At 48.9% G+C, this 13,871-nt stretch overlaps 1 protein-coding gene across 1 annotated transcript in view; it reads left to right on the forward strand.

Annotated features, from left to right (window-relative positions):
- The window catches only part of SH3RF3 (SH3 domain containing ring finger 3), a gene marked incomplete at its 5' end in the record, with an annotated part of 286,711 nt that overhangs the window by 162,875 nt on the left and 109,965 nt on the right, over window positions 1–13,871 (forward strand). Inside the window, 1 exon segment of the mRNA XM_081086188.1 lies at window positions 12,912–13,187. Within this exon segment, the coding sequence (XP_080942314.1) occupies window positions 12,912–13,187 (276 nt within the window).

Here is a 13,871-nt window from a genome sequence, read left to right on the forward strand (position 1 = left end):
AGGATTTTGTTTGCTGAGAGTTTTTTGATTATTGCTTCTATTTCCTCCGTTTTTATTGGCCTATTCAGGTTTTCTGATTCAGTTTTGGAGATTGTATTTTTCTAGGAGTTTGTCCATTTCATCCACATTGTCCAGCTTGTTAGGATATAGTTGTTCAAAGTATTTTTTTACAATCCTTTGTATTTCTGTGGTATTGGTGGTTACTTCTCCACTTTTATTTATGATCTTATTTATTTGGATCCTCTCTCTTTGTGGTTTTTTTTTTTTTTTAATTTGATTTGTTTAAACATTTTTTTGTTGTTGATTTCAGAGAGAGAGAGAAAGAGAGAGAGAGAGAGAGAGAGAGAGAGAGAGAGAGAGAGAAACATCAGTGATGAGAGAGAATAATTGATCAGCTGCCTCCTGCACACCCCCCACCAGGGATTGAGCCCTCAACCTAGGCATATGCCCTTGACCAAAATTGAACCCAGGACCTTCCAGTCTGCAGGCCAATGCTCTATCCACTGAGCCTAACCTGCTAGGACTCTCTGTGTTTCTTGACGAGTCTGGCAAATGTTTCATTAATCTTGTTTATTTTTTAAAAAAACTAGCTCTTGTTTTCATTGATTTTTTTTTTTTGCCACCTTTATTATATCCTTCCTTCTACATACTCTGGACTTTTCTTATTGTTTTCTTGCTAATTCTTTGAGTTGTGGGGTTAAATAGTTTATTATTAATTTTCCTTGTTTTTAGAGGTGGGCCCGTAGTGCTATGAACTTTCCTATCAGGACTGCTTTTGCTATGCCCCAGAAATTTTGGTTGTTGTGTATTCATTTCCATTTATTTTAAGGAAGTTTTTTTATTTCTTTCTTGATCTCACTGGTAATCCATTTATTGTTTAACTAGAGACCCGGTGCATGAAATTCATGCATGGGGCGGGGGGTCCATCAGCCCAGCCTGCATCCTCTCCAATCCGGGAACCCTTGGGGGATGTCCAACTGCTGGTTTAGGCCTGATCCTGCAGTCAGACATCCCTCTTGCAATCCGGGACTGCTGACTCCAAACCACTCACCTGCCTGCCTGCCTGATGGTCACTAACCACTCTGCCTGTCTGCCTGATGCCCCTAACTGCTCCCTTGCCTGGCTGTTCACCTCTAACTGCCTCTTCCTGCTGGCCTGATCGCCCCCAACTGCCCTCCCCTGCTGACCTGGTCACCTCCAATTTCCCTCCCCTGCCAGCCTGGTCGCCCCCAACTGCCCTCCCCTGCTGACCCAATCACCTCCAACTGACCTCCCCTGATGGCCTGGTTGCCCCCAACTGCCCTTCTCTGCCGGCCTGGTCACCCCCAACTGCCCTCCCCTGCCGACCTGGTGCCCCCAACTGCCCTCCCCTGCCAGCCTGATTGCCCCTAACCAACTCTGCCTTGGCCCCCGCCACTGCAGCTTTGTCTGGAAGGACGTACAAATAGATGTCTGGTCTAATTAGCATATTGCCCTTTTATTAGTATAGACTAGAGGCCCGATGCACAAAAATTTGTGCACTCAGGCGGGAGGAGGGAGTCCCTCATCAGGGCCAATCAGGGGATTGGGGAGCTCCCCCCTGTCATGCACAGAGCAGGGCTGATTGGGGAGTTGGGGCACCACCCCCTGTCATGCACAGAGCAGGGCGGATTGGGAGGTTGCGATGCCACCCTCAGTAACGCTCAGGGAAGGGCCGATTGGGGGGTTGGGGCACCGTCCCCTGTCACACTCAAGGCAGGGTCAATGGGGAGGTTGCGGCGCCACCCCCTGTCACGAACAGAGCAGGGCCAATCAGGGGGTTGGGGCGCTGCCCCCTGTCATGCACAGAGCAGGGCCAATCAGGGGGTTGGGGAGCTCGCCCTGTCACGCACAGAGCAGGGCCCATCAGGGGGGTTGGGGCGCCTTCCCCTGTCACGAACAGAGCAGGGCAGATAGGGAGGTTGTGGCCCCGCCCCTGTCACACACAGAGCCGCAGGGCGATCAGGGGGTTTGGGCGCTGCCCCCTGTCATGCTGATCCCGGTGCCGGGAGGCCTCTCAGCTCCACTGATCCCAGTGCTGGGAGGCATATTACCCTTTTACTATATAGAATAGAGGCCTGGTGCACGGGTGGGGGCCAGCTGGTTTGCCCTGAAGGGTGTCCTGGATCAGGGTGGGAGTCCCCACTGGGGTGCCTGGCCAGCCTGGATGAGGGGATGATGGCTGTTTGCAGCTGGTCACACACCCTTCCTGGTGGGGGTCCCCACTAGGGTGCCTGGCCAGTCTGGGTGAGGGGCTGAGGGCTGTTTTCAGGCTGGGACTGAAGCTCCCAACTGCTCTTTTTTTTCTTTTTCTTTTTTTTTCTTTTTTTTTTATTCTGGGCCAGCTTTAGCTCTGAGGCTTGGCTCCAGCTCTGAGGCCTCAGCTGCTGAAAACAGGTATCTGGTTTGTTTTGGTTCTATAATCGAAACAATGCATCAACTCCAGCTCTGAGATCCCAGCTCTCTGAAAGCTGGTTTCTGGGGTTTTGTTTAGCTTCTATATTTGTTACAATGTTTCAAACTGCAGGCTCAGAGGCCGGCAAGGCAGGAGGGGAACGTTGGTTTCCTCCGTCACTGAAGCAAGCAAGCCTCATGTTAGTTTCAAGCTGCCTGGCTGCTGTCCGCCATCTTGGCTGGAAGTTAATTTGCATATCTTGCTGATTAGCCAATGGGAAGGGTAGCAGTTGTACGCCAATTACCATGTTTCTCTTTTATTAGATAGGATAACATGCTATTTAACCTCCATGTGTTTGAATGTTTTTGGGTGTGTTTACTGTAGTTGATTTCTAATTATATTCCCCTGTGATCTGAGAAGATGCTTGATATGATTTCAGTCTTCTTGAACTTTTAGAGACTTGTTTTGTATCCTAATATGTGGTTGATCTTTGGGAATGACCCATGTGCACTTGAAAAGACTTTTGCAGCTTTGACATGATATGTTCTAGAAATAATTAAATCGATCTGATCCAGTGTGTCATTTAGAGTATCTGTTTCATTGTTAATTTTTTTATCTAGAAGAGCTATCCAGCGAAATCAGTGGGGTGTTAAAGTCCCCTATTATGACTGTATATACCCTGCTCCTATATTGGGTGCATATATGTTTACCAGGGTTATATCCTCTTGTTGGATCAATCCCTTCAGGATTATGTAGTGACCTTTGCTGTCTTTTGTGATGGCCTTAATTTTAAAGTCTATTTTGTCAGATATGATTATTGCTACACCAGCTTTGTTTTTTGATCCCATTTGCATTGAAAAAAATTTTTCATCCTCTCACTCTCATCATGTGTGAGTGTTTTGTTCTGAGGTGGGTCTCTTGTAGACAGCACTACGTGGGTCATGTCTTTGTATCCATTCAGCTACCATATATCTTTTGATTGAAGCATTTAATCCATTTACATTTAAGGTTATTATTGACTAGCGGCCCCGTGCATGAAATTCGTGCACTTGCTGGGGGGTGGGGTTCCTCAGCCTGGCCTGTGCCCTCTCACAGTCTGGGAGCCCTTGGAGGATGTCTGACTGATGGCTTAGGCCCACTCCCCTGGGCCAGCAGTCAGACATCCTTAGCACTGCTGTGGAGGCAGGAGAGGCTCCTGCCACTGTCGTTGTGCTTACCAGCTGTGAGCCCAGCTTCTGGCTGAGTGGCACTCCCCCTGTGGGAGCACACTGACCAACAGGGGGCAGCTGCTGCATTGAGCGTCTGCCCCCGGTGGTCAGTGCGCATCATAGCGACTGGTTGTTCTGTCAACTCTCCAACATCCCCTGAGGGGTCCTGGATTGTGAGAGGGTGCAGGCCAGGCCAGGGGACCCCACTGGTGCATGATTGGGGCCAGGAAAGGACACGGGAGGTTGGCCAGCAGGAGTGGGACTGTGGGAGGGCTCCAGAGCGTGTCCAGCCCATCTCACTCAGTCCCAATCAGTCGAACCTCAGCAGCAAGCTAACCTACCTGTTGGAGTGTCTGCCCCCTGGTGGTCAATGCACATCATAGCGAACGGTTGCATGGCCTTAACATATCATTAGCATATTATGCTTTGATTGGTTGAACTGCTGACAAGATGACCAGACACTTATCATATTGGGCCTTATTATATAGGATAGGTACTTACTTATTGCCATTTTAATTCTGAATGTCTAGGAATTTTCCATTTCTCTCTCTATGTCTTCTTCTCCTTATAGCAGTCCCTTTAGTGTTTCTTGTAATGCTGGCTTGGTGGTGATGAACTCCTTTAGACTTTTTTTTGTCTAGGAAGCTCTCTATTTCACCATCTATTTTGAATGATAGCCTTGCTGGATATAGTAATCTTGGTTTCAGATCCTTGCTTTTCATTACCTTGAGTATTTCATGCCATTACCTTCTGGCCTATAGAGTTTCTGATGAGAAATCAGCTGACAGCCTTATGGGAGCTCCTTTGTAGGTAACAAATTGCTTTTCTCTTTCTGCCTTTAAGATTCTCTTTTTGTCTTTAATTTTTGGCATTTCAGTTATGATTTGTCTGGGCATGTTTGGGTTCTTCTTACTTGAGGTTCTTTGTGCCTCCTGAACTTGTGTGACTTTTTTTTCACCAGGTTAGGGAAGCTTTCTGCCGTTATTTCTTCAAATACATTCTCTATCCATTGCTCCCCTTTTTCCCCTTGTGGCACATATTATGTGGATATTGTTACATTTCATGTTGTTCCACAGCTCCCTGAAGCTGTCCTCCTGTTTTTTAATTGTTTTTCTCTTTTTGGTTCACTGATTGAGTCATTTTTTCTACATTGTCTTCTAATTCACTTATCCAATCCTTGGCTTCCTCTAATCTGCTGTGCGTTCCTTCAAATGTGTTCTTTATTAGTGCTATGTTATTCTTTATCTCCGAATGTGTTATTTTTTATAGTTATTATATCTTTTTATGCTGTTGAGAATTTTTGCCATCATTATTCCGAACTCTACATCAGATAAATTTCTTATCTCCATTTCATTTATCTTTTTCTGGAGAATTCTCTCATTCTTTCATTTTGAGGTCATTTTTTTGTCTCCCCATTTAGGCTGTCTGTTTGGGTTTGTGACTATGTATTACATAGGTCTGCAGGGCAGTGTCAAATGCTCTTTTTGACTAATTAGATCAGACAAAGACTCAAAACCTCCAGAGACCCACCTCTGCCTACAGACTCATTAGATTCAGTCTTGAGTAGCCTTCAGGCAATTGTCCACAGACATGGTGAGCTTATTTTCCGTAGGGTGGGGCAGTTGCTTCTGCCTGGAGGTAATTGCTATTCTCAGTCTCCCAATGGGCCTCAGAAACTCCACACTGTGGTGCAAGGTGTTTTCCAATAGGGTGGGTCAACTGTCTTCCCCCAAGCAAAAACCACCTGTATAGCAAATGTCTGCCTGAGAAAGATGACCTCTGCAGCATGAGGGTATGACTCAGCATAGGAAACTGGTGTGTCTGCCTTCTGAGCTCTAATCCCAGAGCCTCCAACCCTGGCTTCTGCTCACAACTCCAGCCCACTCTGTCCTCCCACTGCTGGAGCACAAGGTGAGTGGCTGCACACAAAATTTCGTGCATTGGCCCTTTAAGAGGGTGCCTGCATTTTCAGCCATCTCTCCCTGGCAGACAGCAACCCTGCTGCTTTTCACAGCCAGATGTTATGTGGGCATCTTTCACAGTTCTGGTGCTCTCTGCTGGTGAACCCAGCTTGGGGATTAGATTCCAGAGTTTTCCTTGGCAACCCTCCACAGCTGAAATATCTCTCCACAACTTCAGCTGCTGTCTATGGGTCCTTGGCTAGCACTTTCTCACTTCTGCCCTTCCTACCAGTGTCTATGCTGTCTCCACTTTCCATCCTTGGTTATCAGATAGTCTTCAGTTGATTATTCAGGATTTTTTTTTTTTGTATTTACTTGTCATTCCTGTTTGCTCCTGGGAGCTTGTTTGTGTAGCATCCACTTGCTCCACCACCATTTTTAATCTCCAATGGTTTAATTTTTATTAGAGATTTTTAAATTGAATTTTAGAGATAGAGGAAGGGAGAGAGAGAAACATCAATGTGAGAGTGAAATATTGATTGGTTGATTCCTGCCCATTCCTACCAGGATCAAGCTTAGAACCCAAGCATGTGCCCTGACTGAGAATCAAACCAGCAACCTTTTGATAGATGAAACAACAATCTAACCAACTGAGCCCTAGCTGATTGATCTTGACCCCAATTGAAATTTGGAATATTCTCACTGATGGAAAGAAGGAGCAAGTAGATACTGAGGGCAGTCAAACCTGTGATGCTTGGTTTGTTTGAGGTTGAGCAGTATCCCCTCTGTGGCCTGCTCACTGTCCCTGGCACAGTCCAGGCTTCTTTCCCCATTATCTGTCAACCCTGGTTTGTTCTGTTTGAGGCCAGTCAGTGTCTGTCTCCAACTCCATGCCTCCTCCCAAGCTGCTTCTTCTGGATGTTCATTTCATTCTGTAGGGAGCAGTTGTTAGAATTTCCCCATTCATTGGGCCCAGCCACTGTTAGTAACAGGAATTTTGGCTACATGGACCCTGACCCTCACATCCTTGGGAAAATAACATGCAGGCAAAGTTTTTCCAGCCAGAGGCTCTTTAACCCCGGCCCTAATTCCAGGGGGTTGGTTTTTAATTCACAGGTATTTTTAACATGTGTCCGCTATCAGGCCAGTGGTGGGATGCAGCATCGAACAAAATCAGGTGGGGCCGATAGTCTGTGTGAGGCAGAAAAGTAAGAAACTAGGGAAATTAATTGGCAAGTGAAATAGGGAAACTGAGACCGAACAAACAGGCTAAGCAATTTACAGCAGATACAGAAGGTCATCTCCCCAGATATAGCATCTAAGCCTCAGTTGTATTTCAGATCCAGACCCAGAAAAGCAGCAAAATCAGGTGAGCAGTGCCAGGACCAGCTGCAATGACTAATGACCCCCCTGATTTAGTGCTGAGTGGAGACTATGAACATGAAAGGATACACGTGGAAAGCTGATGAATATTCTGTTGAGACCTTCCCTAAACTCCCAGCCTTAAAAAAGCTTCAAAACAAAGAACCTGGCATGAGCTTTCCTTCCCGGGAGCATACTCCCGCCTTTCCCGTCCCCTTTTTCTTTCCCCACAGGTGTGCACCTGCTAAACTCTAAGGGTCCCCATAGACTTGCAACCAATGGAGCAATGGGCAGTGGCAGCTCACTCCTGAACCTGTTTCCAAGGCTCCCTTTTCTCTGCCTTCCCAGTGAGCCAAAGCAGCCCTGCCTAGACTCTCCTGTTACTTCTTCTATTGTTTCACTGTCCTTAGGTTTAATAAATGTACCATCAAAATCACCTGGACTTATATTGTGAAATCTTTCCTGCATGAAGTCAAGAACCCACACACTACTGGCCAGCCCGACGCAGACCGCTCAGGGCCAGGTCTTTCGGTAACACAGGAATCTCCATTGGTAACTGGTGGTTAGATCCAGGACAAGTGCTGTGTGGAAAGCACTGGGTAAGGGAGATTGGGTCTTCCTTGGAGTCTGGAAGATGAGTGAGTTCTTTGTTTGCACTCTTCACCCTGGCTCGCTGGGAGAGCTGGAGAAGCCTGACCTAGCCAATCCTGCCTCCCTCACATGCCACACACCAGCTGTGGTGCTGCCCTCACTCCCAGGGAGCGCACCACTCAGCATCCGAGGTGTGGTGGAAAGGCAGCACTTCTGTTAAGTCCCACTGCTGCAATGATCTCTGTAAAAGATGGAGCAGCTGCCGCTGTGCACATACCAGCACCCAGTTCTCCACGAGAAGACATTAAGCCCCTAGCAATATTCATCTGCTACATCGGAGTAATGAGCTGTAAAGTCAACATTAAAGGTTTAATTATTATTAATGCCTTGCAGAGTGGCTGGATTTAATTATCCTGTAGGCATCCCAAATGCATTTCCCTTTTTCTTTCATGTCTTTTCCCTACTGTCATGACCTCACCGAGTGTACTGGTGGCTCAATGGCAATGTTTGAAATCAGTTCCTCCACAGGGCAGCGTACACGAAGTGAGAGAGGGCATGAGGACCGAGGACAGGCCGGGGGCAGAAAGGAAATGGCTGCAGAAAAACCCCCTTAGTCTCCTTGGCTGGGCTGGGGAGGCTGGAATTTCAGAGTTCCTTTGTTTGCGGCCCCCTCGACCCCCCCCCCCCGCCCGCCCCCATAATAATAGCTCACATGCTCCTGGGCCCTAGACATGGACTAACTAGTTAATCTTATAAAGGGCTCTGAAGTGAAAGGTACTGGGGCAGTGCTGAGCATCACCATTTCTGAGTGCTTCCTCACAGTGAGAACCAGGCCCTGACCCCTGGCTAAACTGCCCCTCAGCACCGTCTCTGACTTTGATATTTTTGCCCTCCAAAATGTGTTTTGCATCTTAAAAAGGTTTACTGCCCCTCTCAGTTTTTCTCTGTCAGATGCTGATCTTGGCAGTGCAGTGGGGTTTAGTCACGAGTGGTGTCTCCCTCTCTCTCTGCCCTTCCCTCCAAAGGCTGCTGAAGAGCATGACTGTCTAACCAGACACACTGCAGCCACTGAGGCTGCTCGCTCCCAGCCCTGTCCTCTGACCTCCGGGCCAGGGGGTAGTCAGCCCTGTCCAGGCTGCCCCAGGAACCATGGTGGGCTACATGCAGCCCACTTCCTACCCTGCTTCTGGTGTCTCAGAACCTGGACTTGTCCTTTCATGGTTCACATGCTAGAACACCTGCTCTTTCCTCTGTGCAGAGCTGGTACCAGCAGCCTTTCCAGACCTGTGTGAGGCATGCTGGTTTACAGGGGTGCCATGTCAGATAAGTTTGTCATTTATAACTTTTCCCACTCCCCCACACCCCACCCTACCTGAGGAATAACCTGAGCATATATGAATTAACAAGCATACGGTAGGGTATAAACCATGTGCTAGGAGCTCTCCTTGGTCTCAGGACTGTCAGGCAAACACAACACAGTCCTGTTCTGGGGCCTTGGTGGAATAGGTCTAATCCAGTGGGGAGTGAAGGACAAGAGCCTCCCAGGATGAGGAGAACACAGCTGGGATGCTGTCTGGTTTGGGGGAGAGAGAAAGGGCACAAGAAACTAGCAAAGACAGACAGTTCAGAATCACATGCTCCTTTGGAACAAGGATACTCCCCACTGGCTGGACACAGACAGTGGGGAGGAGTGCCAAAGGCTGTGTCTGGAAGCTGTGCCGATGTCAGTGTGGAAAGCCCCGGGTTCCAAGGTACCCCTCTCTGAGGGCAGTAGATAGGTAGGTAAGCAACAAGGTGGTAAGGTCAGCTCTGCATTTGGACTTGTAACCTCACACTGAGGACCTGCTGGAGGAGGTTTGCAATGGTTTGGGTAGGAGAGATGAAGGGCGGAAGCGTGCGCAGGATTTCTTGGTGAGAATTTAGAAGTGGCATCAACAGGATTTGAGGATGAACACTGAGACTGAGGGAACAGGTGGGCTCAGGAAAAACAGAGGGTGCTTGTTCACTGGTGGGTCAGAAATTAGGGGGTCGGGGCTTGAGAGACAGACAGTGACTTCATTGAGTTGTGGCACCTTGAGGCAGTTAGATTGACATAAGTCTGGTAAACCATTGGTCATTGGCACCAATTCAATGCCAATAGGAATCCCAAATTTGGGGTGCAATGAAGAAGGAAACTTTATTCAGTTGTGATACAGCACAGCTGTGAAAATAGCAACATTGTAAGGTAGCTCTCTGGCCAGGACACTCTCCAGCTAGAGGGCTCTGCTCCGCTCAGTGGTTTGCTCCACTCTGCTCTGAGACATCTTTGGTGTTTCATTCAACCAGGGAGCCACAGTCTTCTGTGGAAAGGGAAAGTGTGGGAGCTGACTTATATAGACAAAAGTCCTTACCCCTAGTCCCTGATTGGTCCATCTTCATGCAAATGAGGACTCCAAATCCTCAAAATTTGATTGGTCCAAATGGCACTGTGCTGATTGGTCAGAATAGAGTTGCTTGGCTGAAGCCATACAGCTCTAATTCACTGGGAAAGCCTCAGTCCTCTTGGTTGAAATAGGATTCCTGGGACTCCTTTACAAGGGCTGGCTCAGATGCAGAAACACCGTGCAGGCAGGCAGTTCAAGTGCAGGCTGCTCCCTGAAGTGCAGTTTACCTGGGAGGCCTCTATTCAGAAGTAGCTGCTCTGCTCTGTTTTTTAAAATTTGAGTGCAGTTAGCCACAGTGCTTCTTTCTAGTAAGTGTCTTTTTTTTTTTTTCTGGGTTCACAGTCCACTGCTCAGAAGAGAAGCTGGAAGCACAGAGAATTTAGAGTCTCCATGTAGAAGCAGATAGAGACAGGGACTGTGAAAGAGGTCGTGCTGGCCCGGGAGGCCCGGGGACACAATGCTCAGACAGGTTCGGCTATGCCCACCCTGGACAATCAATGAAAGAGGTGGAGTCCTCCAAACATCAGGAGTGTGTCCTCCCAGGAACAGGGAAGACATACTACTCCAGAGCACCAGCCCTGCCATAAGGCAGTGCCCGTACCTCTCTTCACTGCGCCCAGCCTCGCTGGGCCAGTCGGGCCAGGATTGTACAAAATGCAAGTAAGTGGTGCTTACAAGTGTCCTCTGTATCAACAGAGCTAGTAAGCTTGTGGTGAGCAGGCCAGAGTGGCCATGCCAGTGTGTCCTCCACTGGGGTGAGGGGAGGTGCCTGTGTTGAAATGGCATGAAAGTGCATAGAGGGAGGCCAAGCATTTAAACAACGTACACACTGGCCATTCCTACTCACCCTTGTCCACAGTGAAGAAAGGACCAAAGAGCTTCAGAGCTGATGTCTCTCACAATAAATGCTGGCCCTCTTAGTCTGGGGACCAAAGAAAATGGAGTCTGTCTGTGACAAAGTGACGTTTTCTTTTGTGCACCTAGTTGAGGCCAGTTTTTAAGATTAACAGTAAGTTCTTTTCTTCAACACATCTTATCTCAATGGATCTATCAACTTCTCCATGTGGTCACTGGTGAAAATACTGCAATCACAGAAATAAATGTTATATTTAAGTTTTAAAGTTGTGATGCGCCGAGTTCAAATAGAACAAGGAAGATACTCTGTCATTTTGTAAATTTAGCCTGAGGGCTGCATCAGGCTTTCTTAGCCTCAGTGCCATGGACGTTCTGGGCCAGGTAATGCTGGGGAAAGGGGTACTGTGCATTGTAGGCTGTTTAGCAGCATCCCTGGTCTCTACACATTAGATGCCAATAGCACCTATTTCCCAGTTGTGACAACCAAAACTGTCTTCAGACATTGCCACATGACCTCTAGGGGGCAAAATTGTCCCTGATTTGGAACCCCCAGGCTGGGGACTGACTGGCTCTTGTGTGGCCCCAGCCTCTTCTATTCTTTTCTGATCACAGTCCTTGGGTTGTAAGTAGCACTTTGCCCGGCTCTCTAAAAATGGGGCCTGTGCCAGTCTACTGTGCATGCAGAGCCAAGCCTGCCAGGAGGAGTGTTGCTGGAAGCAAACTGGTGTTTTCCTCATTGAGTTCTGCAAATCCTCATGTGTTCCATTTAGTTGGTTAGTGGTGCTGTTTGGCAGTTTGGCAGCAGGTTCCCTCAGCTCCTGTCGTTGCCATTGCTGACACACAGACGTGGGAGGCAGAGGTGCAGCAGGCTAGTAAATCCTCCACACGGAGCTCCCCATGCACTCCTGCCTCGGGCTTTTGTGCCTGTATTGATTGATTCAAAGACTAAAGAAATCCTTGGCATGGGCAGCCCTGGGGAGAAAATGCAGCTCTGTTAGGAAAATCATTGAGTTTTGACACAGGAACAATAGAAAGATTTTTGTTTGATTTTCTGCTGGCATAGAATTGACCTTTGGCAAAGTTTACTCAGTTGAACCAGTGTTGGCCACCGGTAAACAAGAGGAAGAGAAACCCAGGTGGCACTGGCCTTTATGAAACAGCGGAGGAGCCAAGGACATGGATGATGACATCAAGTTTCAGAGCAGTTGAACAACTTACCGCATAAGATGACCAAGAATTCTGTCTGGGTTCAGAGCTAGTCACTGTTGTAGACCAAAGATAGCAGATCACTTTTGGAAGGGTTACTAACCTTTGACAGGGTAACAGGAACACCCCATGACAGTAAGGGGATAGTATTTTATGCTGTTCATATTGTCCTTCAGGACCAGACTGCTGTAGGCATCAAAAAATTATGAGTCATGGTTGAGGGGGTCTGTGACTGCTGGGACTTGTTAGAACTTACGAAACATTGAGGACCACAGTCCCAGGGTGGCCTCCACCTTCCACGGCTGGGCTATCCCTGGGACTGCATGTCACAGGCGTGTACCACGAGTGGGAAGGACACAATAGTCTGTGCAAGTCTCTTGCCTTCAACTTGAAACCCCCTTGAGGCGTGTTCTGAGTTGCTGGGACGTTTCCGAGATAAGAATTTTGTTGGAAGATAATTGTTGGAATTCTGGCAGATAGAAATGCTCCCATTGGAGATAGATCAAGTCCGCACAGAGAGGTGGATGAGAAAATTCTGGAGTCAGAGCCCTAGGTGGAGATTCTGCCCTAATTAACAGGTGTGGGGCTTCAGGCCAGTTACCTTCTCTCCCTCCATGCCTCAGTGTCCTGACCTGTAAATGAAGATCATTTAGCTCCTGCTTCAGAGACTTTTTCCGCACAGAGTGAGGTGGTGCGTGCCAAGGCCAAGGACAGTACCTGGCCCCTCACACACATGATTGGAGAGGGAATGACATCATGGGCGCCTCTAGTGGACCCTGTTGTCCAGGCAGGGTCATGGAGTTGCATGTTTCTGGGACAGGGGGTCTATTCCTTTGAAACACCCCCCACTCGAGGGCATTCTGCACGTGCCCCGGACACGGAGCCCATGCTCCAGGCAGCCCAGGCAGCAGAAAGGCCACATTGAGTAACCCGCCTCGTGTTTTGCTTTCAGAATCCTTCCCAGCTTCCCTGTGGCAAAGCCCTCTACAGTTACGAGGGGAAGGAGCCTGGTGACCTCAAGTTCAACAAGGGAGACGTCATCATCCTGAGGCGCAGGGTGGACGAGCACTGGTTCCACGGGGAGCTGCGCGGTGCCCACGGCTTCCTGCCCGCCAGCTATGTGCAGTGTCTCCGGCCCCTGCCACCCGCCCCTCCCCAGGGCAAAGCCCTGTATGACTTTGAGATGAAGGACCGAGACCAGGACCAGGACTGCCTGACCTTCACCAAGGTAAGCTGGCCTCTGGGCACAGCCCTCGCACAGCAATTCTTCCCTCAGAGCCCACACCTTCCCCCTTGAATCCTGCTTCCTCCCAGGGTCTGAGTCCCACTGGGCCTCCTAGTGGCAGAGGAATCTGTCTGTCTCCCAAGGAGGTTTTGTTGTCTGGAATGAGATGGCACACAGCCCGACACATGGCTGTACCAGGAGCGACAGGGCGTTCTCGGAGCAAGACCCTTCCTCGCCTGAGTGATGTCTACGTGGTGACTCTGGTGGAGGGAATGAAGTCTTTTCGGGGCTCACAGACCCTTTGAGAGGCTCACCAGGGAAGCTGCAGAGATCCCTTCCAGGTCGCAGGGCTGGGTGGCTGGGCCCAGAAACCAGCACGTCACCCTCCCATCTTCTGGAGCACCAGGCAGAGGGTGGGCAGGTGTGCTCAGGTCCCAGTCTTGCCAAGAGGGGCCCTGGTTAGGGACAAACTGACCAGTATTGACCAGTGGCATGGAGGAGAGCAAGTAAACAGCCTTGCAAACTGTACTAGTAAGCATCAGAGGACCAGGGCGACAGCCCTAGGCCCTTCCCATCCATTCTCACCTCAGGCCTCCTTGTTTTCAGGGAGGCAGCAGGGAGCCCTGGAAAGTTCTGCTCATACTTGGAGGTTCCCGTGGATTTGTTACCTGTGCTGGGCTTTATCTT

The sequence above is a fragment of the Myotis nattereri genome, assembly GCF_964212035.1.
Source record: "Myotis nattereri genome assembly, chromosome: 3".
Lineage (NCBI taxonomy): Eukaryota > Metazoa > Chordata > Mammalia > Chiroptera > Vespertilionidae > Myotis > Myotis nattereri.